At 41.9% G+C, this 25245-nt stretch overlaps 3 protein-coding genes across 6 annotated transcripts; 1 reads left to right on the top strand and 2 right to left on the bottom strand.

Annotated features, from left to right (window-relative positions):
• Window positions 1–713: 713 nt before the first annotated feature.
• pvalb3 (parvalbumin 3) lies at window positions 714–3022 on the bottom strand. Its single transcript, XM_026352222.1, has 5 exons — window positions 2929–3022; window positions 2364–2430; window positions 1754–1886; window positions 1264–1373; window positions 714–1138 (listed from the first exon to the last, which is right to left on the bottom strand). The coding sequence occupies exons 2-5, from the start codon at window positions 2422–2424 to the stop codon at window positions 1113–1115; spliced, it is 330 nt and encodes a 109-aa protein (XP_026208007.1). The 5' UTR covers window positions 2425–2430; window positions 2929–3022; the 3' UTR covers window positions 714–1112.
• A 3499-nt stretch (window positions 3023–6521) lies between these two features.
• Window positions 6522–7858, bottom strand: LOC113156847 (parvalbumin alpha-like). Its single transcript, XM_026352221.1, has 4 exons — window positions 7760–7858; window positions 7485–7617; window positions 7209–7318; window positions 6522–6693 (listed from the first exon to the last, which is right to left on the bottom strand). Exons 1-4 carry the CDS (start codon window positions 7818–7820, stop codon window positions 6665–6667), a joined length of 333 nt encoding a protein of 110 aa, XP_026208006.1. The 5' UTR covers window positions 7821–7858; the 3' UTR covers window positions 6522–6664.
• Window positions 7859–16213: 8355 nt separating this feature from the next.
• bhlha15 (basic helix-loop-helix family, member a15) lies at window positions 16214–25240 on the top strand. 4 transcript variants are annotated; one of them, XM_026351373.1, is made up of 4 exons: window positions 16214–17145; window positions 17295–19333; window positions 19444–19537; window positions 20084–20275. In XM_026351373.1, the coding sequence occupies exons 2-4, from the start codon at window positions 18626–18628 to the stop codon at window positions 20272–20274; spliced, it is 993 nt and encodes a 330-aa protein (XP_026207158.1). In that variant the 5' UTR covers window positions 16214–17145; window positions 17295–18625; the 3' UTR covers window position 20275. The 4 variants fall into 4 exon arrangements, with proteins under 4 accessions (XP_026207158.1, XP_026207157.1, XP_026207159.1 ...); XM_026351374.1 differs by lacking the exon at window positions 16214–17145 and adding an exon at window positions 23832–25240 and having other exon boundaries at window positions 18292–19333; window positions 20084–20282; XM_026351372.1 differs by having other exon boundaries at window positions 16214–19333.
• The last annotated feature ends 5 nt before the right edge of the window (window positions 25241–25245 follow it).

The raw sequence follows: 25245 nt of genomic DNA, 5'->3' as shown, positions 1-25245 counted from the left end.
CCACAAAGCTCAGTTTATGAATCTGCTGCTGCTTTTTCACATAACCAAGACGCCATCTTGTGGCTCTTTCCTATCAATGCATGCATGGCACAAGAAGACACCAACACACTGGACAGTGGGAGGGTTGGCATACGCAGGGTGGGACTCAGGCGGGTATGCTTTGTGCATCAAAGAATAAAACTAAAGAGTAAAACAAGGTTCAGGGTTTGTTTTGTTTTATCCTAGGACAAAATGGCCTCAGATTCAGAGTAGGGGGAAAGCTGCATGAACATCATCACAATAAAAACACTTATTTTACGCTTATTTTACATCTCTTTATGTTGGTGCCCTGTCACCATAGCTGGATGACAACAATGCGTTTTCTAATGTTAACTTCATCTTACAAATTGTAATATAGCAAAGGTACAAGCATGAAAACTGCACCTTATTTTGTCCATTGTGATAATTTAATGGAATAATTTAAAGGAACACGTTATCTTTGGGTAAGATGCCCTTGTAGATAGTAGTGTTTCCTTTTCCAAGATTCATCATGTGTGTTTTTCAGTGCAAAAAATAAGGAAGCGGTAAGAGAAAATGTTAAGTAGAGTGTGAGTGTGTGTCGTTTGTACCAGCAGGTGAAAAGATGGAGAAGGAGCTATTGCATAAATACAATTCTGTTTTCACTTTGTGTGATGTTCTGATTAACAATTGATTAAGGAAGACCAGGGTCAGACTTGTGTTACTGAAAAAGAACCTTTATTGTTTTCTCATCGTCCGTCCGTTTCCCATAAAAGTGCATCATCACTGATCTCACAGTTAGCAAAACTCACGTAGTAAAACGACGACAGAAGTGAGAGAGAGAGAGAAAGACACAAGTCAACCACTTAGTCATGTACATTCATCTTGGACAGCAATGGGGTGAGCACGACCAGAGAGAGAGCGAGAGAGAGGGGGAGCAGTTTGTTTGCGGTGGAGGAGGAGGGGGGAGGGTGAAAGGTCAAGTGTATAAAAGTGCTGTGGAGAGTTGAAGAGAGAGAGAGAGTGAGAGGGAAGAGGAGAAGAGAGGAGGAGTATGTCTGGGCTCAAGTTGTTCCTTTAGAGTAGTGAAGTAAGATGTTGGTCAGTTTAAGCATTTAACCCTTGACCAAGGCAGCAAACTCTGCAGGAAGACAAAAAGAGAGAGAGAAAGAAGTGTTATTTCAAGACTTATTTGAAGGTTTACCATTCATTTGAAGTCAGTAAATGTGGTTCTCATTCCAGACGAAGTGGTAATAAAATCCTCACCATCAACTCCGATCTTGCCGTCACCATCAGAGTCACCGGCCTTGAGAAACACCTTGGTCTCAGCGTCGGTCAGAGCTCTGGCACTGGCAGAGAAGTTCTGCAGGAACAGCCTGAAGAGGGCGACCAGGGAGAAATGATCAGTGTTGTAGCAGATAGGCCTCTTTGCCTCCTGCCATTTGTTGCACTAAATCAATTGGTTTTCAATTCATTTTGTGAGGGTCATCTTTCAGAGACTCTTAAAGGCCTAACTGACCAATTGCTGGATTCTTCCTATTGTATTAAGCCCATGTCACACTACATGAGACACACCAAAAGAGAGAGGAGGCACAAGGTTACTCCAGAGGAGAGCACCCGGTAGCCTGAGCTTCTTAGATGCTTTGAGCCAATGACATCATTCTGAATTAACTGCGAGCCAAAGAAAGATGATCCCTCCATGTGCTACAAGAGCCCTGGAAGGAGCTTGAGATGAAATCTAAGAGAGGGCGCCTACTTCAGCTCATCCTCCTCAATGAAGCCACTCTTGTCCTGGTCAATGACAGCAAAGGCCTTCTTGATGTCATCAGCGCTCTTGCCAGCCAGGCCGACCTTAGCAAAGAAGTCCTTGTGCTTGAAGGAGTCGGCAGCTGTGAGGCGACAGAGAGCGGCTCATATCAGACCTTGTGAATACAGTTTAGCACACAAAAAAACTGAAGTGTATGTTGCATCCTGTTTTTTAGTGCTTGGCTGGTGGTTGCTATCCAGCTCAGATACATACTTTAACTGCCAGTCAGCACTTCAGCTTAATCTGTATGGGTGTTTTTCTTACAGTGGCTATCCGGAAGTACAACACATACTTTCTGTTAAGACCCACAGAAATAATAGTAAAGCTATATTCTGCATGCTTGCTGCAGTATTGATCTATCATCCACGTCCAAGATGCTTTTAAAAAGATGAAGCTGCAGCGTTAAACTAGAATTAACAAGACTTTCAGCTTCGAATGAGTGAAGTAAAAATCCATCTCTGGCTAAGCAATTTTGGTGAAGTGCATATTTGTCTGTTTAGCTGCTGTGTAGGCTCTGCTGAGTTATAATACTATGTGCCATGACAATGATGGGATTTACCTTGGCATGCTGCAAGGGCTGCAGTGATGTCAGCGTCGTTCAGAATTCCGGCGAATGCCATTTTTAACTGGGGGAGGAGAGCAGAGGACAGGTCATCAGTTCAACCAGCAAGTCAGACATGAACAGTTTTACTTTGCATTAAAACATCTCATTTGTTACTTTTCCTCTGTGTACTTTAGAAAACAGCATTTATAAAGCTACAAGGCTGCATGTCATCTTCATTAAGCCATGCAATGTATTTCACAGTCCCTCTCTGTGAGTATTCCAAGTCATTAATGATCAGAAAGGGTAGTCCAATTTTTTTCCCCCAAAACCAAGCCCTCCAAGATCAAATATCCTTTGCAGCAATTTTTTTTCCCATTTGGAAAAAATGTTGTTGTTTGGCAAATCTTTTTTTTTTTCCCATTTGGTTCCTTAGTTAGTCCAAACCCAAACTGAGCTTCTGATGTTCAGAATCGAGCCCTGTGCGGCCCTTCCCTCGATTTATATCCCATTGCATGAAGATGAGGCTCTGAAACAGGTAGTAGCCGTGGCTAAAGGTCTGCAGTTCTTCAGTGGAACTCACCTTAGGGGTTATCTCTAAGACTGGAGTGGATTCGCTCTGATGAATCTGCTCACTGCAGTGAACCCCTCAGTGGCTCCCACAAGCTTATATACCTTCACTCACCCGAAATATGATGCATAGGCTATGTAATAGACACTGTGTGCAAAGCAGTCAAAGTAGTCGGTTGAAAAATGTGTCCAGTAGACAGAGCTGTTCTATTTATATGTACATAAATGAAGATGCTTAAATGGTAGGCTAAGTGAAGGCCTATGCGAAAGTGCTTGATATTGCATAGGGCTAATAATATATGCTGCTGATTTGGGTGAAACCCGCTCTGTGGCCATGTACTGTAGTTTAGATCTACTAAACTCCACACAGCACCATGGAGTGCAGAATGAAGTGCACTTTTATGTTCAGAATAGCTGTCAGTGAGCACAAACAGTTTGACAGATCAAGCAGGTATGTGTAGTGTACGTTTTTGCAGCAACTTACTCCCTTATTGGGCATATTGGTGCAGTTGAGCTGTTTTGCCTTAGTAGTGTAGTGTAGTGTAGTTTAAACACTGTGTAACCAATCGTTTCCTCTTAAGCAACATCATCATATTTTTTCATTGTCACTGTAACAATTAAGAAAATAAACAAGTGATTATCGAAACACTGTGCATTACTGACTATGTAGTTTATTGAAAATCCCTGTACTTCTACACCACAATCAATGAGTGGTGATGTACGTCAAGTGTCTGCAGTGTCTCTGCTGCCATTTCAGTCTAGTTGTTGTAAAAAAGATGATCAACATCTCTGAAAACTTTTCCTCATATAAGAAACACAGTGATATGTGATTCCAGTGTTGCTCATAAACAGGTAAAATATAGTCCCCTAACTACATATCTGTAGTCTTACTACTACTATTTAAAGAGCAAATTGGATGCACGCCCTCTTGCATTTTCAGAGTGTGTGCACAATTTAAATTTTAAAGGTTTAAATGCTGCAAACGTGCTCTGAAGACTGCTTTTGCAAGTGTACCACTATTTATTTATGGGATTGCAGTGCACGCCAGTGTTGCATTTAACAAATTAACATGAGGAAATATGAATAGACTAAACACAAGATGATGAAATATACGATAAATCTCTATCGGTTGCGGTGGCAGGGAGGGGAGACATTTGATTGGTGATCCAGAGGGATTAACTGAAATGCTTTAATTTAATAGTAGATAATCAACATGCACTTAGATGTGGCTGAGGAAAGTCTGCCAGGTTTTTATTTTTGGACGTCTTACACCCATTGAAACCACTGCTCCTTATGGCGATGAAAGTATTTGATGCTATTTTAGGAAACACTGAAAGCTGATCTCATGCCATTATTCTCATCATCGTGACACTTTAGGGCGGCACCGTGTCGCTGTGTAATGACACCCAGTTCTCACACTTGCACCAAACAATTGAAATTAAATGCAGCAACCGGTCCAGGGGTCTTTCCATGCCCATATTTGCTCCACTGAGCTCTGCAGGCTGTTGTGTTCCTGTTATACATCGGGTGGCAGTGTTGAGATAAGCCTATGACCAGTACAATGAGTTAATACTGAAGAATCAGCAAAATGTGATTACACTGCATGTACACTTTTTTGATTAAACCTAGGTTATCGTCAGTTTTGGGCCTATAATAACTTCTAACATAGGATAACCCATTTGCGCTCCGCTCTTTCATTTCTTCAAATTGTTGTAATGCTAATCTTTGGCCTTTAACATTTGAGGTGGTTAAGTTAAGTGAGGACTCTCACCTCAAGCGACTTCGCCACAGATACTGTAACTATTCCTGCCCTTCTTCAAGATCAGGTTTAAATTACAAACATCTCACAGCAGGGATGAAACCCATCAAGTAAGGCAATGAAGAGTGTAATTTGAGGCAGCGATACTCCCCCATCATGTTCTGAACTTTATATTTGAAGTTAATCTTTCTACATTTCAGACGTGTGATATAGAATTGACCATATTTCTCTAAGGATCCACCTTAGAGCAGAGGTTTGGTCCCTCGTGCTTCAGCAGAATCAGAAATGGCCCATATTCCCTGTGTCTCCCTCTGTCCGGCAGACCAGTGACTTGTCATCTGAGAAAACGTTACAAATAAATGTGCCTAATTGACAGAAGTGCTGTAAATGTTCTGGCCCAGAAACTCTATCCAGTCCCACAGCTCCTCTGCTGGGTCACTGCAAATACTCGGCCTCCTCGGACCGGCATTGCTGAAGCTTTGCCAGTCAGCCAGTCGTCCTTTCAGTGTTTTCACAGACCCACATCTCTGTCTGCCAGTGCTTCCTCTAATCCAACAGGCTGAATCAGGCCGTCTGTGTCTGCCCTCATCCGCAACCTCACCAATAAACATTTCAAGCCTGCACAGTGGTGGAGACAAGGGTGCCAAAAATCTGGCCAGTGACTGGTACCAATCCAGTAGCTACTGTCCTGAAGTCATTTGCTACAAGAGTAAGTTAAACGATATTTCTGGTGGTGTAATGTAATGCAGAATAGTCTTTTCTTTCAAAGTTAGAGATAGAGTTAGGTGAATCTTAAAAACAGTAATTTTTTTAAATATATTTTTTACCTTCCCCTGCACTGCCAGGAGACATGTTTAGGCTACAAGTGAATCATTTATATATAAAATGGTTTTAAAAATCAGAAGAGTGATAATTTACTATATAGAAATTCTGAAGGCACAAACTTATTTTTATTTATTTTTAGGTTTGAATGAGAAATTTTACATTTTAAACACTCTTTATGTATGTCATACAAATGTTGTCAACAGAAGAAGAGGTTCAATTAATAAAACAGGAGGCAGATTACACTATTTAATTAGTGGCTGGATATTGTTAGCTGCATTTAAAACAATAAATCTTTTACAGTATCAGTACACACAAATGACTTCCTGACTAAAACCATTCTACCGTCACCAGTTATATAACGCATTAAAGTCAATGCGTGAAACACTAGAGGATTTACTGTATGTTCAGCCTGAGCTTTATGCTGTGTTAGCGGCGTTCAAGCTGCAAATTGAATGCAATGCATTTTTCTTTCTGTAAGGTCACTGCCGTGATTTGCATCTCTTGGGTGTGATGTAATGATTATGAGGCGAGATAAGTCAAATCGCTTATTTTATAGACTTGACTTGATTTAGGCGCAAGTTAAGTCTAACTTTGTTCAGTTTTATGGTAGTAAAGAATAAATCAATCGTCCTCTTTGTAACATAGTTGAATAGATCAAATTATGCAGCAGACAATAGGTTAAATGTTGTGTACATTTGTTTAAGTGTAAACATGGATTTAGACCAAATTACTCCTTCTAAGGTGTCGCTGAAGTTGTCAGAATGACAAACACTTCATTTGCACAGATGAAAGTCACTCGTGTTGTTAATTGGAGAAACTAAAGCCTCTTGTCGCCTGGGCGGCCTGGACCTCTCCCAGTTCTCAATATAATATCAAAACACGAGGGTCTGCTCAGCTCTTGACGAGCCTCTCACTGCATATGCAGGCAAAATCAAATCACATCCTAATATTTCATTTATTTATAATCTCTTCTGTCAGGGAAAGACACATACCAGAAAGGAAAGATTTTATTTGGGGTTCACTTTAATCGCTAACTTGCATTGCGTTTCAATAAAATGACTTACAGCTTATACTCTAAACACAAGAAACATCCTTGAGCTCATATCAGTTACTGTAGCTATAAAAAAAGGTCGGCCCTGAAGTCATCACCAGGCTCGGACAGGTCTTATGAAGACTTCACTAATGCAGAAAACTCTGGAAAAAGAAAGAAAAACACCATTTTAGGCATTTCAGATTTTCTTCTAATGGGGCAGTCAAAGTCAAAATGCTTAAAAACACTCTCAAGTATAAAAGATTTCCAGGTACACATTATAAGTGGTCATAAGAAATAATATGTTAGTTGAAGTAAGGCCAGGTAGTTTATGTTTTAGCATAGCTTACATCCTTTCTCCATTTTTCAGGAAGACAAATAGAGAAAAATAAAGCAAAAATAAAATAAAGCTGATTAGAACTATTGTCACTAATTTTGTCTTTGTGTTATTTCACTCACAGTATATTTGTGTCTGTATATTTAGATATACTGGTTCAATATTAACTTCATGAATGAATGAATGAATATCTCGGAATAAAATGTTATTGAACAATATGACAGCTTGTAATTTCCCTGTTTAATGTATTCGTCTTCAAGACAATACAGTGAGGTAAACTGAAACCAAAACCAAGCCCGACAAACCAGAAAAGAAAATACAGCATCCGTCAGCTCTGCTCACCGTCCCAGCCGATCTTCCCATCACCATCCGAGTCTCCCTCCTTAAGGAAAGCTGTGGTCTCAGCTGCAGTCAGGGTCCTTGCTCCTTTGGCAAAGTTCTGAAGGAACAGTCTGACAGATGGGAGGTAGGACGTACCACAGTGAGAAAAACATCAAAAACACCAACAAAATGGGCTCTGGAAACATGACATTGCAGCTCAAGAGAACAAGAAGTGTTGAATACATGAATTATGGATGGAACACAGGTATATGTTGTCATATATGCATAAAACTCAACTTTAATTCATCCTGTTCTATGTAGCCGCTTTTGTCCTGATCCAAAATCTTAAAGGCCCGTTCAATGTCCGATGGGGTTTTCTTGGATAGGCCCACTGTTTTAAAAAACATCTTCGGGCTAAAGGAATCGTTCGCTGAAAGTAAGAACACAGATAAAACTTTATCAAAACCTGTCATTGAAATACTGAAGAAAAGCTAGCATCCCTGTGCTTCAAGGTATTATACAACCTGCTGCAAACATTTCTCCTGTCACACACTAAAGCACAGTACCCTCACCTTTACAAGCATTAACTGCTGCAGCGATGTCTGAGGCTGCGAGAAAGTCAGTAAAAGCCATGGTGGTGGAGACCCTGTTGTGATAGGTGTTGCAGCCTGGTGCAGTATGTGACCTGTGATGAGCAAATAGAAGCGACTGGCGACAGGGAAATAGGCTTCACCACCCCCCCAGTGTCAGAAACCACCAGTGCTGTCTCGTGCAGCTGACCACTTCAGCCTGTGATGTGTGTGTGTAGATGTCTTTCTGTGGTCGTGCAGATAAAGTTCAGGTTAATCCCATCATTATATATATATAGTATATTTATATATATATGATATGTTTTAAGAGAGTTTACTCCAGGGTTCAAAGGTCATGGTGGATTCAAATCTACCAAAACAGCCACGTCACGTCTGTTGATCAACAAAACAGCAGTCGGTGAGGTTATATTTGGTGCATCTGGACAGAACCTGGCTCGACTGCACTTCCTCTTCGCTCGTGTTTCCAGCCACGCTCGATGCCTGCTTGTGGTCATCCCTGGCGGTGTTTCCTCAGGCTGTAAACATCCTGTTATTATGGCCTCTGTCACTTTCAGGCTGTGTTCCATGGTGATGTCACATTGTTCCCACATACTACATTTAGCATACAAAGAGCTTTGTTTTCAAACCAGTAAGTGTGAAGCTGTTAACCATGCTACGGCGACAATCACACAGTGTTTTACTGTTAATATATATATGAGCATAATCTATGTATTCTACACTATTATTACTTAAATAATGTATGTGTGCAGTATTTTAAGACTTTAAGCTTTCTCCACCATTTGCTTTTTAACCTTGAAAACCCACAAAGCCAAAGTTAGACACCATTGGTATGTGTTAGAATTTATTCTACGATATAAATCAGTCAGTAGGGCTCTCCGAAAAAACACCTGCTGATAAATTCTCACACTTGCAGGTGGCTTGGCAGCTTGCAACTATTGCATGCAGGAAATGGAGCGCGGGTAACTGGCAAAACACAAATCCCTGCTCGCAGTATCTCTCTACATGGCTTTTGACCTCTTTTGTCTCTGCGAAACTCAAACTTGGTATATGTGATTTTGTGTTGACTACTCTGCTATGCTATTACCATATAAAAAGCTGTGTTTTCCACAGTTTCAGTCCACATATGGATTTATGGCTCTCATGCGTGAGGGTAGCTGCAGCAGTGCTGGGGCTACTGCGTCACACTGGCCCTATCGGGCAGCATGTGTGGGACCAAGGCCTGACCAGGGTGACGTGAGCCCGGTTTCCTCAGGATGGACTACAGTGAGGCCTGCAGCAACCAGAGGGGCAGAGGAATGACAAAAACATCCTCTGCTCCCCCTCACGTACCTACCACCCTCAGCCTCGTCCCTTTCCACGCTCCAGTGCTTGTTTTCAGGAAGACTAGACTTCCTGCATGATGGAGTGGTGGATGAGTGGAGGAAGAGGGGGATGGGACTGAGAGGAAAAGACAGACACAGAGAGTGATAGATGGGGATGGTGTGATAGTTGCGTGCCATTGTTTTCACCAGGTACAGGACAGCTGTAAGGGGGACTGAGCAATGTGATCAGGGAAGATTACTCTATATAGATTTTCACTGTTGATAGAAAATGTTGGCTGTTGCATGTGAGAAAGGTCAGCTGGACAGGGAGTGGCCTGATGTGCTAAATTCAAGGCAAATGATGCATTTTGTGAGTCAGTTGTCAAAGTTGGCCTGGAACTGGATCGTCAACCTTTTGCACTCTTGAAATTCAGTTTTTTCTTATTTTGTTCTTCAGTTTGTGTTTGGAATTACTGAGTAATGGGACAGCCAGCACAAACCATGAAAACCGGCAGAGGTAAGTATAACACAACCAGATGGTAGGTTGCATTTTACATGAATTTAAGAACAAGCCTTCTGGTATATTTTGCGCAAATCAGTGCAACTAAACTATACTGATTTAGATGAATTGCAAAGTTAAAGTAAAAACTAGCCCTCCTCTATCTCACAAAGGAACTGTAACATTGAAAGAAAAAATATTCCTTGTAATATTAATCACCAGCTGAGTCCTTCTGTACATTTGGTTCCAGCATCTTTGACTTTTTGTTGCACATCACAGTATTGTTAACTTAAATATGCAGACTGTGCATCTCATGTATTTCCTCTTGTGGCTCTTATAGTTTTAGAAAATATGTTATCAATTAAGTTCAGGGCTGATAGTTCAGTCCCTGGCTCCTCCTGTCTACATCTTTGCCTGTATCAGTTAGTGTGTGAATGAGTGAATAAGAGATGCTGTCAGACTTCGTCCACATTCACCATTTGTATATCACAGGCCAGTCCCTCAGACTGGACTCGCTTTCTGTTGCTTTCTCTGGTGTTTGTATGCTGGTCTTTAACCTTTCGTCATTTGGAAAGAATATAGTTGCTTCTGTTACTTTACACTTCACACATTAGATTAGATGATTTTTCTACGAGGTATGATTATTAGCGCAAAATTTTCCAGTGTGAACTGTGGGGCTTAATATGCAAAGCTGCCTTTTAAATCTATTTCACATACATTTATTGTCAGTTTTAAGTGTTTTAAAATAAATTTGGATATATTTCTAAAGCTGTTTATTTTGTCATTATGGGTTGTTGAATTTACATTGATGAACAAAAAGTTTATTTAACTTCAATGTGAAGGAAATGTCGACGTGTCAGATTTCAGTAACGTATTTAATGCTACAGTAGAGACTATTTGTCTTTGAAATGGCATAATGTCCTTCAGCATGCTAAACTAATCTTTAGATCTCGTAAAGTCTGAAACTTTAGGCTTGTCAGACTGAGGGGCACAGACACACAGAAAGACAAGAAGACAGGAACCCCAAGCATCTACCCATGCATCCTTCAGGAAAGTGGTTCCTTCTCCCTTCCCCTGGGTTCGGCTACTGCTTAATCTATTTCTGTCTGACCAGCTGTGATGTGGACATGTCTGTGGCGCTCTCAGTTTCAGCCAAGATACCCTTTTGCGCACACACACTTAAAGCTACAACAACCATTACCTTTGACTCTGGCTAATGGTTTTATCTCCATCATCTATTTTGGCTCTAATCTTTCAAGGTGAAATCACGTGTGACTTGTTCCTATGTGCATGTTACTGTCTCTTCTACTGTAGCTCTGATTTGACATGTACTATGAATTTGCGTGGTCTAAACCTGCATCTATTTCACCTTTATATCAGCGACTTTGCATGGACCCACGCATTTGTCTATTACTGTTTACACATGGTCATGTTGTTGCTTTTCAGCTCAGTGGGAAAAAAACGGGACAAAGCTCTGCTGATATTCCTGCAATGAAGCACAAACACTGAGTCGGAAATTGGTTTCCTGCTCCCACTGTATCGTTATCATATTGGAACACACCGATTGGCTAACTAAGACTATGTGTCTGCTATGACAGTTTTACTAGCTGTGAAAAAAACCCCACCTTTCATTTCTATGGGCAACTTTTTCAGCAATGCAGTGACATGTCACCGTCCAAGGCACTGCATTAGCCAGTTGTGGATGCAAGCAACCTTTGCCCACAGCTCTCTGTACTGTTTTACTGCAAGAGCGGCACTATTTAAACAAAGCCTAAGTACCTCAGACAGTTCTGCTGGATTTCTCAGTGACGCTTCTGCATGAGAAGAATGTCACTTTTTCCTGATTGATTGTAGCCCTGCTTAGTATAAAGACTGGAAACAGGTGGGTCAGTCAGCCTAGCACACTAATTAGCACTAAGAAAGCATTTTTATATGTGAAGGGAGGAATAGCCTGCTGCTGTGGTCTATGTTATCCTGGAGCACAGTTCATCATTCTCAGGCCAGTTTCTGCTTAACTATGAAGAAGAGACATCCTGGCTGCTCTATTTCTTATCTGTTTGAGGCGTAACTAAGGGGCAATCCTGACTCATTACATTTTTGACTTAAAAGTAGGTGCTGCGGTGCAACTGGATCAGGGCCTGAATACCAGCCAGCTTAGCCTGCAAGTGATAGGATCTGCACTGTGACAGGATAGGGTAAGTGGGTTTAAAGGTTTGGGACGTCCTCGAGCAAATGTAGAGTGGGTTGTTGCGAAACAGATTTCATAAAGTGGCTCATTCTGGATTCATAGGGTGTTGGGCTGTTGGACATAGAGCGATTGATGCTGATGCACATTCCTCATAAGACTGTTCTCGAAATATAGGATACAGATATTGTCCACAGTTGCTGGCATCTACAGTACATTTCCAAGTGAGGGTGAGGGTTTGACATGAAAGGATAGCATCATGTTTCATGTTACTATAGTGTGAAGTAGTGTGATATACCCCTGGGCAGCACCTTTTTCCCAAATAAAGATATTTCTGTATGTGCCACAGACCCCTGTAAACCTCATCACATTTAAGATTAGCCACTGAAACAGATCTGTTCTTATCTGATCAGGGTTGTAGTGTCTAAATGAGAACTCTGTCAACACAAGCTCAAAATCAGCTCATCCATAAACACTTTAAACTGGTCGAGGACTCCCACAGCTGTCTCAGCCTGTGCATGTTCAAGGGTGTGTGCCTATGTCCGTGTGTTAGAACAGGTCAGAGGTCAAAGTCATGCTTTTCAACACTTTTCCCACTGTCCTGCTGCAGTCCTGACATTTCAAGTAAATTCCTCCCGACTTGTCTGTGGAGCAACTTGTGTTGAATTTATGTTATTACTGAAACAATAGTTATTCCAACCTGCTGAGTTAGTCCCTCAGCAGTGCTTTGATTACAGGGCAGGATGAGGTAAGGTAACCGAAAAGCACACAATGCAAAGAAAAAGAAAAATACTATCCTTGAATAAATGTTGGTTTTAATCATAGCTGTGCCTAATTTTTGCAGTTTGTAATCGTGCTTGTTTGTGAAATCCTCAGCTAGGTTCCCCTCCTTGAAGCTAACTGCGACACACTACTGCTGTCCAGTGGTGAGAGCTTGCAATAACACATGACGTTCAAAAGGTTTTAACTGAAAGAAACGTTTCTGCTTTTAATTATTATATTAATTATTATTTGGTGTTTCACTCTTTGTAATGTTTACAGTATACAGTATATGCTAACTCCAAAAGTAATACATTTGCATTACAGATCTGGTTAAATACAGCAAAATAATAGGTGCAGCTCTTGAACGCGGAGCAGTTTGTAAGGATGTGCATATCATACTGTGCACATAGATCATTGTATAAACATACATTCTCTACTATAACGTTTTTATTTTTTATTTTCTACAGTTATGTGTTTATTTAACGTGTCTCACCTTCAGATTTTTAGGTGTTTTTCTTCAATAAATTGCTTTGTCTGTTGCATCATGCTGAACTTAGGAACTTGTATTCTGTAAAATAGCAAACTGTAAATTATTTAGCTTCAAAATGTCTGTAATAGAACTCTTGAATATGTGCACATTGTCTTTTGCTATATTTTTGTCGAGCATCTTGGATGTGCACGCTATGCATATTCAGACATGATTGTAGTATAATGGAGACAGTGACATTCCTTCTTACACTGTGAAGATGCCTCCTGACTGGTGCGTTTAAGCACGCTGATCTCACAGTGTGTTTTTGTGTTGAACGATTTTATTTTCTTCTTTCAGCAGGGCTGCTCTGCCGGGTCACACACACTTTGTGTAAACAAGATATATTATTACTCCCTCTGTCATGACATGGATTCTATATGATGAATGATGGACTAATTTATAACTCTCAGTAATCCATGTTCTTATTCCACCAGGAAATGAGTAAAGACAGATTTACTCCTCCTACATTCAACCGAACCCTCCTCCCACAGCTCCCCCTCTCTCTCTCCACCTAGCCATATACCTTTTTGATACAAATACACTCCTCTCTTTACACTCACACACTCTAACACTTCTCCCAATATGGCAGTGCCCTTGGCAGCAGTGGTGCTAGTTCAAGTGGGCAGTGTTCCCGGCTCTGGACTGGGGACGAGCAGGTGTACTGCTGTCAACAGAGGCTCATAAATACTCAGCCAGCAATCTGAGATGGATTACACATTTATGTCATCATATTAAAGACACTGTCAGCAAACAGGTTTAAGACCCTATAATTCCCCACCTAGGAGAAAAATCTTCTCTGACTACTAAGGGAGTATATGGCATGGCTCCCCGCTCTGCGTTTCACTCCATGCTGATCTGCAACAAACTTGTCTCTCAGTTCCAAGCTGATCAGAACTGAACCCTGGCTCATATAATTGTAAATGCAAAAAAAAAGTTCCCCATTTTTTTATATTTTTTTTTTACAAGCTAATGACAAGGGATATTACAATTTTATTACTGTTAAGGCCACACACCTTGAACAAATATGTACACAACACTGATATATCAACCACTTTATATGTTGTTATTTTAGAGTCATATTACATTCTCTTCCTGTCCCTCTCGTCTGCAGCCCATGAGACCCTGCAGTGTCCAAATAAAGACTGCAAACAGCACTCCCAGGGTCCTGACTGGATGTTTCACTTTCCCATATTACCCATAGTGCTCTGCAGTGCCCCATTCCATTGGTGTTGGACAGTGACTTTAGAGACAGGAGCTCCATGTGTTCCTCCTCAGGCCTTGAGCACCGTGTATTTGGCAAGCCCAGTGATCTCCAATTACCCTCCTCTCACGGATTGTTCGGTGTCACTTGCCGTCTGTCGACTGGATATGATGATTCTGCGCCTGCAGTGTAAAAGGATAGTTACACAGTTCTGTTTGGCATGTAAAGTACACATTACAACTCAATCAGACTGGTACAATATCGCAGCTCCAAAAACTAGATAACTAGAAAATTTAAGTTGAAGTACCAACTTGGTGCTTGGATTTGTTCTCACCTTCTTTAGCACAACAGACACGTCTTCATTTAGTTCACCCCTTCATGCCCATAAGGTAAGATTTTCTCTCTGTACAGCAGAGTTTGTGGGATAGAGCCAATTCTAGGTGGGAACAGCAAGCTTGTTGGGCAGCTGGTTCACTGCAAGCCAAATTAGCAAGGTTGATGGCTTTCACTCCACCTGAAGGTTAAAAAAGCAGAGTAGTCCAGTGGCAAATAATATTCAGTGCTTTACTCTACTTAAATAAACCACATCAGATAATAAAACACAACCTTTTGGCTTCTTCGGCTTCTTCCCAGTTAGTCAGAAGGCCTGAAACCAAATATGTGTCACTCATTCAGCTGACATTTACTGTAGATACAGAAGTAGTTGAGATATCAGATTATAAGAAACTTAGATGGGGCACATAAATCAGAAGTCTAATGTGAAAATAGAATGTGCGATGGAGTGGAGCAAGCTCACATTTTGTGAGAGTGAGGAGGCTTTCAGCCCTGCAACTGTAGCACATCTGCAAATGTGCTGCTAAGTCCAGTGAAAAAAAAAAAAAAAGAGTCGACTCTGCTGAAACACTGTACTGGAAGCAGACCTCACATGAGTTCAGGGGTCGCATGCTGCTGGGTGACACTGTGCCTCAGAGGGCGACTGCGTCTGGTAGCAAAATGTTAAATCAGTGTGAGGGCACAAATTCTGAATGGAAACACCATCTGTCCATCTCTACATCTCCTCTATGTCTTCTCCTTTCTGTTAGTTTCTTCCACTGCCCCTTTTGACCCTTTGATTTTCCCTATTTTTGGGGGAACAGAGATGGACTGAATGGGGATGTTGTTGCTCCCTGGGAACAACATCCTGATGCTGCCCGGGTGTGTAAAACAGAACTCCAGCATCAGTGATTTTGTTGCCAGAGGGAGGACTATAGCATCAGGAGTTTCTGATGAACGAGGCTTCTTTAAATGTACACGATGATAATGACACTGAACATGAACGGTATTACAGTATAACTGCAACAGCAGTAGCTGTAAAGTAAGTAAGTAAACAGGTTGGTACAGTCACAGTGGAGCTAGTAAAGGCAGGAGTTGCATTTGTAATAATTATCTAGCAGCACGCGGAGTTATATGTTTATTTCTCCCAGTAAAACTTGTATTAGCTTCATCATTGTCAGACTGAAGACACTTTTTAGACAGTTGAGCTGCAGTTCTCCCCTCTGCCTCAGTGCTGGCTGACACTTCCAGCTATTCTGCTTTTGAACTCTAGAGGGAGCTAATGCTCACCACTGTAAAGCAAGACCATGCACAAACACATCCACTGAAGAGTACATGAAGCTTTTAACCCATAGGTTCCTAAAATCACATCACAAAATGCTATCTGACCAACTACATACCTCCACTATTGTCTTACCTGTATGAAACTGTATTTCATAGATGTAAATCTGGCCATTTAACTAATTTCTTAGACCAATCAAAACCTTTTTGACTTAATATCTCAATTTCACTGAACTTATTTGAGTCAAAAGTCAACTTTTTAAAGCAGTAGAGGAAATTTCTAAGCTGACCAATCTTGAAAAGATTTACAGTGTAATCTGCTTGTATTTATGAACATTTAGGTGTAAGACTATAAAAATAATCTAAAAACACCATTAGATTTTTGATTTAGTTATTATTTAAGTTGTATTGAGCAGTAGCCCCTTTAAATTGAATATTTGTATGTGGTTCATTTAGTCATGTATCAAGAAATAGAGTCACTTGGAGAATGGACTCAGAGATTAATTGTGACTGTATAATATTAGCTTTTAATTATTGTATGAACCTGCCTGTCTCTGAAGAGTAGCATTAAGACAGTGTTAAGAGACAAAGGGATATTGACAAACCAGACTGGCCATTTGTATAGATTATATTTTTGTACAGTATATCTAAGTTAAATCTGTTGATATTGCAGCAGGACAATAACAAGCTTCATTCTGCATGAGCTACAATAGTTTGGCGTCAGCAAGAACAGACAAAAAATCCACTTGGACAACTGCAACAATTAGTTCCCAAATGATGACAAAGTAATTAAAAGGAAGTGAATGTGGCAAACACAGTGGTAAACATGCCTCATGTCACAATAACACACATCACAACACATCAAATATCAAATTTTAGTGCTAGAAATTGGGTTTGTATGTGCTGTATACTGTGCAATAAGGAAAATGTACAGTAAGCTATGTTCCATTAGACCAGAGAAGGTATTGATCCCCGTCTTTCACTCTGCCGCTGCAGAAAGGCCGGCAGTCTCCAGGGACGGGACTGTATATTTGAGCTCTTTGTCCTTTCTCTTTCCTCATCTCCTTTTTCATCATTTCCTCTCTATCGCCATCACCGCCCTTACCTCCTCTCATGTACGTCCCTTATTCAATTCCCCCCCTTATTCTATCACGCATTCGCTCCCTATCTCGTTTTCTGTCCAGCTCCCCCCTCTACCTCTATACGTTTAGCCTGTCTCTGTCGGCAGCCTGTGTGTGAGCTTTCTGCCATGAAGTAACGGCTAAGGGGGGAAAAGAGTGGACCTCACAGAATGGAAGGTAGGAAGACATATGCATATGTGCTGGTGTCATGCACGGTGGGTGCTGAGTGATGTGGTGTGTTGCAACACATTTTGCAGCATCATGATGCAGCACAATTTCAAGGCAGCGCATATCAGTTGATAATGTTCTTCTCTTTATGTCTACAGAGTTCACATATTTCAGGGGTGGCGCTTTATTGGTGATTTCTTTGGACGGTTTGAGCTGGTTTTCTAATAGAAGATGCACTGACAACAGAATTAAGAGCTGGTATGAGTTAGAGTTTTTCTCACTCGGACTGATGGTCGGTTCATATGGAGGTTTTGAATGTGTTGTGTGTTTGTGGAGTGGCTGTTTGTAAAAGTCTTTACTTGAGCCCCTCCACCTGTTACACATTGAGGTGTTAATTTACCCAAAACAGGGCAGATTATGGTTCATGGGCTACTGCATCTGTGTGTGTGTGAGACCATATAGTGGTGTCTGTGTGTGTGTGTGTGTGTGTGTGTGTGTGTGTGTGTGTGTGTGTGTGTGCCCTTTTACATCCTTTACGTCACAGCTGCTGTGAGTCAGCTCCTCTCTTCCTTTCCTGAGTCACTCATTCAGCGGTTGCTTGGTTACCGCAGAGCAGCGAAAGTTTCCTATTGCGTCTTTGTCTCTGCGGATGGATGGGCCCCGATATTTATTCAGGCTCAGGAGTGAGTGACCAAATAATGTATGCGTTTGAGTGTACATGGTTTCAGCCAATGAACAAAGGCTGACAAATCAGTTTTAGTACATCCTGTTGATACCGAAGGGTTGTCTGTGCACTTAAAATGTCCAGTGGATTGAAAAAAGGACAAAGCAGACCTTTTTCTGGGATTATATTTGAGCAAAAGAGGACATAAGGTCAAATTGCCCTTTTAACCCTTCTACAGTACAGTACTGTGTTGAATGACTAACTCAGATTGCAGCTAATAAACAATATTTCCAATGTCCAGGCAATAAACTAATTTTAAGCAGTAGCTATGTGGCTACTGTGAGTAGTGTTGTGTTAGTGGTGCAGCAGCTTTGTTGGTCTAGTCCACCACAATGACAGTTATGACTGTCCCAATGTCACTTACACTGTTGTACTGTTGGTGGTTGGCTAATCAAACTAAAATATTTGCCATCATGCTAACAGAGCCAGTGTAGGCTGCTAGACTCAGTGTTTGAATGACCAAACATTTGACTATTTTTAGTTGGCAGTTGACACATTATAATAACAATAGTGCTATGTTGAAGCACTTAAAGGTCTATGATAATATCCTTATGCCCTTAGAATAAGATCCTATTTGTAGTTTTGTCTACAACCAGACAGACTGAAGCACAGTTTATCTAACCCGCTTTTTCACCCAAAGACTTGATGTTTAATATATTGAAATTATTTATTAAGCTACTTGTCACACCGAAATCTATAAAATGACCCAAAAGGTTAGTTGTTTACAAGGTGACAGGACGATGGGCAGGATACAAATGAGACATTATGAATCATTCATACAGGGATGAAGAGCTCCAGCTGTGGACGTCCTCAGGTCAGATGATGCAGGCTGATGAGGAGCCACAGTTGATCCCTCGCTTCTGCATCCTTAATCAAAGAGGAAGAGCATCCTTGTGGAAGAACACCGATCGCAGGTCGAGCCTAATAACGCAGCCACCCTCCCTCTCTCTGCACCCTCGACACTCTTGTCTTCTGCAGGAGGCTATCCAACACTCAGCATTCACTTCTCTAGATTCACTTGTCATAAATTTCTCCCAGGAGGTCACTGGGACAAGACTCAACTCAAATGTGAGGGACATTTTCAGGTTGATGACAACAGATCAGTGTAAGAGTTTGATCATTTTCTGTGATGAAGACATACCACCACACCTTTCTAGTAACATTTGCTACGATAAAGACAGTGGGGTATTTATGGGGAATCCTGGATGTAATATCAACGACAATAACAATGTGTCAAGTGATCTGACAAACCTAACTGTCCACACACTCTGCGAACCCAACAACAATGACTCTAAGGACAGTCAGAGCGAAATGGTTATCAGAGATTGTTTTCACGATGGCAAATGTAAATGTGTTTTAAAATCCTGTCAAAAGTGCAATAATTTAGGAGTTTCATCTGGAAGGGACAGGAACGTGAAAATGAGCAGGAGCGTGTCCTTCGACGAGGAGGTCATTGTCTACATGTTTGATCAGGTACTGATCACCTGGGCAAGTACTGTGGTTTTGGGGTGTTGTTTTCTGATCATCCTAATCCAAACTAAAGCTGTGTCCATTTATGACCCATCTATTGATGTCATCTTTAGGACAGCCCCATCTCGGAGCTGCACTCTGAGCCCTGCATATCTCATCCAGGCCGCCATTCCAGTGATCTGTCAGACGACACACTGGAAGACATTGGTAATGTGCTTAAGAAGTACATTTGCATGTTTTATCCCTTTAGATAGAAAATGAGTATACTTCACAGTACCACCAAGCATTTTGTTAAATGCTTTGGATGTGTCCAAATGGCATTCCTGATCAAGTCTAGCAACTAAAGAAGCTTATATGCTAACATACGTCCCTGCAACAGATACTGTATAACAAATGAACTGCAGCCTCTGCAAAGAATGTAAACAATACATAGAAACCAAATGAACCCTAAATAAACCAGATATTATAAACCTAACGTCAACATCGAACACTACTGGGCAACAAAGAAGCTCCTTTATTGATAGATTTATGAAAATAAGGCTTGACACATCAACATCTGACAATGTGGGGGTAGGTGGGGGTCATCATTCTGTCACATTATCTATTTCAAACAAAGGCTTCTGACTATGTAACAAGAACAGGGTGGAACAGTAGAGTAAACAAACTTTAATGTTTGGAAGTCATCCTAAAACCCAGACGCTGCAGGCTATTGGAAATTCACTGTCACTCATTGGGGTTGGTTTTTGCCTGCAGGTCTGGAATGGGAGGACGACTTCTCAGCTTTGGAGACGAACCGCCATTTTCAGTATGTCAGACACAGGTGGGACCGCTCGTTCTCCCTACCGACACCCGGCCGGACGTCCCTGGCCAGGCCAGAGCGTTTGTCTCTGTCCCAAACCTGCCTGTTCCTCATCCATGTCACCGAGTCAGACCTTGAACTGTGAGATAAAGGGTTAGTAACACAAATACACACACACACACACACACACATATCGAGTTGCACGTGCTGATTTTTATGACACGGTGGCAGTCATACGTAACCTTTCTCTTACGCTGTCTGCCTTTCGGCCAAAGGACAGCTCACTGTCACCATGGCCTAATGTGACATCCGCACTTGTTTTCCTTTCAGACAGACAGCCTTGGTCTAATGGAAAAACTGACTAATCATCATCCAGGTCCTGTCCTCTGCACCTCTAACTCATCTCTGCAACCCCCCCCCCCCCCCTCCTCTTTTGTGATGAGTCAGGGATTTTAATAGGTTTTATTCTCTATCTGGCCCAAATAGATTCAAAGCACCTGCTGCTCGTGACATCACGGCCACGCAGGACTGTGTGACAGAGCATTGGATGTTCACAGTTGTTGGGCTGACATGCTCACTGGCTGTGATGTGATAAAACAACCAGTTGCATAACAGAAGTGTTGGCTTTCGAGCCGCAAACTTCTTTAGACACTGCTTTTTTGCATAGTGAGCTATGAAATAGAGACTTAAATAGCCAGTTCCACCTTACACAGTTTAATACCCATTCTATCCTTTAGACTGAATTCAACCATTTGTAGGTTACTCTTGCCTACATACAAAATGCGTTTGCTGTTTATGCAGTTTGTTTTGCTCAAACAGAGCATGCTCTTAGAGGCCATGTTTGCTTGCCTCATTACTGAAGTGTAATCAGCTCTGAAGTTATCAGCAAATGTGACTAAATAAACAGTGTAAGCTTTAGGCTCAGTGGAAGCAAAAACTGAACAAACTCAAAGTAACAGATAATGTTTCCACAGACCCAGCACCAGCGAGGTTTGGTTGATTAGATACAGTGTACCTGAGGAAGAAAGGAAACCTGGCACAACCAGTCTTAGCGGTTCACAGGCACCACACACGCACATAGACACACACTCACACACACACACACACACATACATCTGTTCAAGGACGCCAAAACTAAGGCAACCAAGGCTAAAAAATGTTTGCTTCTTGCTGGGAGCATCACACCTGGTATACAGACTTACACAGAGGTGTATGTCTGTGAGACTCATTCAACACAATTCTAATATTAATAATGTGAAGATTGCCATTAATGAATTAATACACATTTATCACTTATAATATCATTAGTATGTCACCCTGCTGCTACACTGTGGCTATATTTTCTTATCAGCTGAGTGCTGGCTGCTAGCTCTTGGATTTCCTGAATTTCCTGAATGTCATGTTTTTGGTATAAAAAAAGCTATAAAATCAACAAAAGATAGTAAATAGTGACAAATTTAGGAATTAAAGCTGATGTGAACAGGCTGATTTATTCTGCAACCAGTAGCATTTGTTGTTTTCTGCATGCAGTGACACAGAAAGCACAAGTATAAGAATAATAATTACTTAGTCTAGTAGTAGTCTAGTTTTGCATTCATTGTGAGGCAACACCTGCAAGATGTGTAAAAGTGGATATAAATATATGAAGACAAATATTTAAAAGATGCATCTGGACAGAACCTGTAGAGTTTAGAGGAGCTTCTGCAGACTGTAGGGTACGACTCCACTAACACAGCAGGGAAGGCCAATAATCCAACTGTCAACAGTCGTGTTTGAGTCCTCAGGATCAACAGTGGGATTACTAAAGATCACACATCCCTGTGGAAAAAGGGGTGTGGTGGTTCAAATAATTCAAAATGATTAAAAAAGATTACTTTTGTTACTCACTGTACGCTCCTTCGTTTTCGCAACCGTCCTGCACTCTGCATTATTATCTTGTGACACACACACTTCAGTGCTAAACATTTAAAAAGTCAGTAACATAGATCTGGTTCTGCTTCTGTACGTTTTGGATGTTGCCTGGAGGACTGTATTCAAATGAAGCAGTGGTGATAAGCTGATAAGCCACAATGGAAATTATGTTAACTGCTTGGAGTTAAATTAGTGGCCGTGAAACCAAAATGCAGGAACTTTTGTACCTTACAGCTGCCAAAAACGATGAGTTCACGTTCTGCTGCTGGACTGAAAGAAACGTTTGCATTCAGCTGAGAAACTGTGAAGCATAAACTACTAAAGTTACCATCAGACAGCAGCATTACGGTTGGGTAGTATGTGAAAGACAAATACTGTGATACTCACTTCAACCAACACAACAACATCTGAAAACACCTTTGACTGTCCTTTATTGATTTTGAAACAGATGAATATAACTGAATGGTTTACATGGTTTATAAAACAGCTACATGTTTTAAAGTGAAAAATTTTAACACTATCATGCACAATCATGGTGCTAATATGATGTTGTGATGTTTCCACTGGTATTGTATGGAAACAGTGAATCATTGAGTGCTCTGTTGCTTTTAGTGCAGAAACAATTGTCATGGGTTATAATAATAATATCATTATCCAAGTATATGTAACACAGACATTACTCCCAGCTCATTGTTGCTGCATGCATCAACATAGTTGTTTCATCACTGGACAAGCAGATACTAAGGTTAGAACAAGGTGATGCTTAATAAGAAGTTGGATTAATCTCCTTCTTCTTCTTCTTGACTGCCTTGCACAGTAAAGAGCGGTGCAATAACAACAGATGTTGTAACGTCGGGGCATTTGGGCAGAGCTCAGTGCTGGAGGGGGGGGGGGGGGGGGGATGTGCTCTCTGTGATTGGCTGAGCAGCGCGACGTGTACATCAGTCAGCTGCAGGTAGCTCAGTGTGACAGTTACCGGCGAGGGTCGGCTGCGCGTCCGCGGTCTGCTGCTCCGTCTGCTCGGCACGCTGCACGATGGTGCTCCTAATGAGCCACTGAATGTAAACACTTTGAGGAGGAGGAAAGTCAGTTGAACTGCCAAGGTAAGGATTTTCTTTATTCATTTTTTTGTTTTGGTGGTGTTGTATTCACTTCCATCGCTGCCACAGTGCGCGCGTCTCCTCGTTGCGCGGAGAATGAACTGGACATTTGCGTCTTTATCTCGCATCAGTTAAAAGCTGCCGTTGGGGGTGATTAAAGGTTGGTTAGGAAAATAAAGAGAGAGAGAGAGGTCTGCTGAGATGGTGGTGGAGGAATACTATGTCTTCTCTTTGCAGTATAATCCAAGTCAATCAGCTTGTAAGTTTGAATATGATAATATGGTTTCAGGAAATTTCCATCGCTTGTGAATCCACAACTACATCTACAGAGTGTTTTAAAACGAATCAGTCACTGACCTGAGGGCGTTTATTTACTGCTTTAGTCTGCCCTATGTTTCTTATAGCTAAAATGAAGTTAAAGAGGCCCCTGGAGGTGAATAAGCTGAGTGCTGGCTGCTCTCACTGTTTTTGTGAGTGTAACCTTGAAATGGGTATTATCTCAGGATTGTGGGGATAAGAGAGGCGTACACCAACATCATGGAGTTTTCACACTGCAAGAGGTTGATTAGATACATGATGCAAGGTTGTTTGAATTGGAAAGAGGCTTTTAAGCAAGTTTTGCTGACTGTGAGAACATTGGAGGGAAACTTTTCAGCTTTTTCTCCTCTTCTGTCTCTGTCTCGTCTTCCAGGCCTGTTGAAGCTCTGAGATCTACAGTAGGCCCACACTGCTGGAGAAAGAGAGGACAGAGGCAGCAGGATGAAGTCCAAAGGGAAGGCCGTCAAACCATCCAGGAGAACTTGGTCTGACCCAGAGCCAGAACTAGAACCAGACACAGAACCAGAACCTGGCTCCAGCGAGCAGGAAGGCTCAGAGGCCTCGGTCCGCATTCGTGGCTCCTGGAGGGGATCGCTCAGAAGTGGGGATGGTAAGCGTCAGGGAGGCGCAGGCGGAGGCCGGCGGCGCAGACAACACGGCTCCAGCACCAAGGAGCGCAGCATCCGGCGACTGGAGAGCAACGAGCGGGAACGCCAGCGCATGCACAAACTCAACAATGCCTTCCAGGCATTACGCGAGGCCATCCCTCACGTCAAGACGGACAAGAAATTGTCCAAGATCGAGACACTGACCCTAGCTAAGAATTACATCAAGGCTTTGACCACCATCATCCTGGACATGTCAGGGGCCTGCCTGCCCGCTGGTGGAGTCCCATCAGAGGCCAGCGCTGCCAAGCTGCTCCAGTGCTACCAGCAGCACCTGGAGGAGGAAGGGGAAGAGGGTCTTACCCAGTACCTCACCCACATGCACAGCTTCAGCCAGCTCAGCTAACAGTGGCTGCAAGGTGGTGTGGAGATGAGGACAGCCACCAGGAGGCTGGCCTACAGGGTAGAAAGTCAGTTGATGGACTCCACTCCACAATATCCACTTCCTACCGTCACACTGCTCTTGGATCGGGGGGTGTTTTCTGTAGGAAGCGGGTGTTGTCGTGCTTGAGCGTAGCGAGAGCCGAGCTGCCCTCACGCAACATGGAATGATTTGGGAACCATTCACCCAGCGGACACAAGACTGCAGACTGGAAAACGAAAAACCAAAGAGACCATAGTTACGAAAAGCGAGAAGACTTTTTAGCTATTATGCTGAGATAGCAAGGGCTAATCTTACACTGTTCTCTCTCTCTCTCTCTCTCTTTTTTTTAATCTCATCTTCTATGGTTTGAGCTGGGGCTGGGACTTGTTCTCTTTTGTGTTATCTTGTGATCTTCTTGTGTGTTTTCTGTTGAGAAACCTGCTGAGCATAGCCTCTAGTCGCAACCGCCACATCCAGGAAGAAAATGAAGGCAAGCAGTATGAGTTACAGTAAATATTGAAAATTTGAAGCTACATGTACAGAGTTGTGTTTGCCCAAGCAGGCGATCTCCATGATTTACTTGTTTTCTCACATGCTGTACACCCATACTGCAGCTAGATGGCAGAGATGATGTGTAAAGTGTATGTTATTTGTCTTCTTGTGTCTCCACGTGTCTTGAGGTGTTTTTTGTAGAGAAAATGGAAAAAGAAGTATCTATTTCAGCAGTTATCAATAAACACATTTATTTATTGACATGG

This window comes from Anabas testudineus, chromosome 19 (genome assembly GCF_900324465.2).
Source record: "Anabas testudineus chromosome 19, fAnaTes1.2, whole genome shotgun sequence".
Taxonomy (NCBI): domain Eukaryota; kingdom Metazoa; phylum Chordata; class Actinopteri; order Anabantiformes; family Anabantidae; genus Anabas; species Anabas testudineus.
The sequence above is the reverse complement of the archived record's forward strand: the minus strand, read 5'-3'. Positions and strand labels throughout refer to the sequence as shown.

Coding starts and splice junctions, on each gene's coding strand:
- pvalb3 (XM_026352222.1), bottom strand. CDS start 2,424: ATGGCATTCGCCGGAATTCTGAACGACGCTGACATCACTGCAGCCCTT. Junction 1,374..1,753: donor ATTGAGGAGGATGAGCTGAA/GTAGGCGCCCTC, acceptor CGCCCTCTTCAG/GCTGTTCCTGCAGAACTTCT. Junction 1,139..1,263: donor CGGCAAGATCGGAGTTGATG/GTGAGGATTTTA, acceptor GTCTTCCTGCAG/AGTTTGCTGCCTTGGTCAAG.
- LOC113156847 (XM_026352221.1), bottom strand. CDS start 7,820: ATGGCTTTTACTGACTTTCTCGCAGCCTCAGACATCGCTGCAGCAGTT. Junction 7,618..7,759: donor AGCAGTTAATGCTTGTAAAG/GTGAGGGTACTG, acceptor TCTTACTTTCAG/CGAACGATTCCTTTAGCCCG. Junction 6,694..7,208: donor TGGGAAGATCGGCTGGGACG/GTGAGCAGAGCT, acceptor TTCTTTTTCCAG/AGTTTTCTGCATTAGTGAAG.
- bhlha15 (XM_026351373.1), top strand. CDS start 18,626: ATGAATCATTCATACAGGGATGAAGAGCTCCAGCTGTGGACGTCCTCA. Junction 19,334..19,443: donor TTGTCTACATGTTTGATCAG/GTACTGATCACC, acceptor TGTCATCTTTAG/GACAGCCCCATCTCGGAGCT. Junction 19,538..20,083: donor CGACACACTGGAAGACATTG/GTAATGTGCTTA, acceptor TTTTGCCTGCAG/GTCTGGAATGGGAGGACGAC.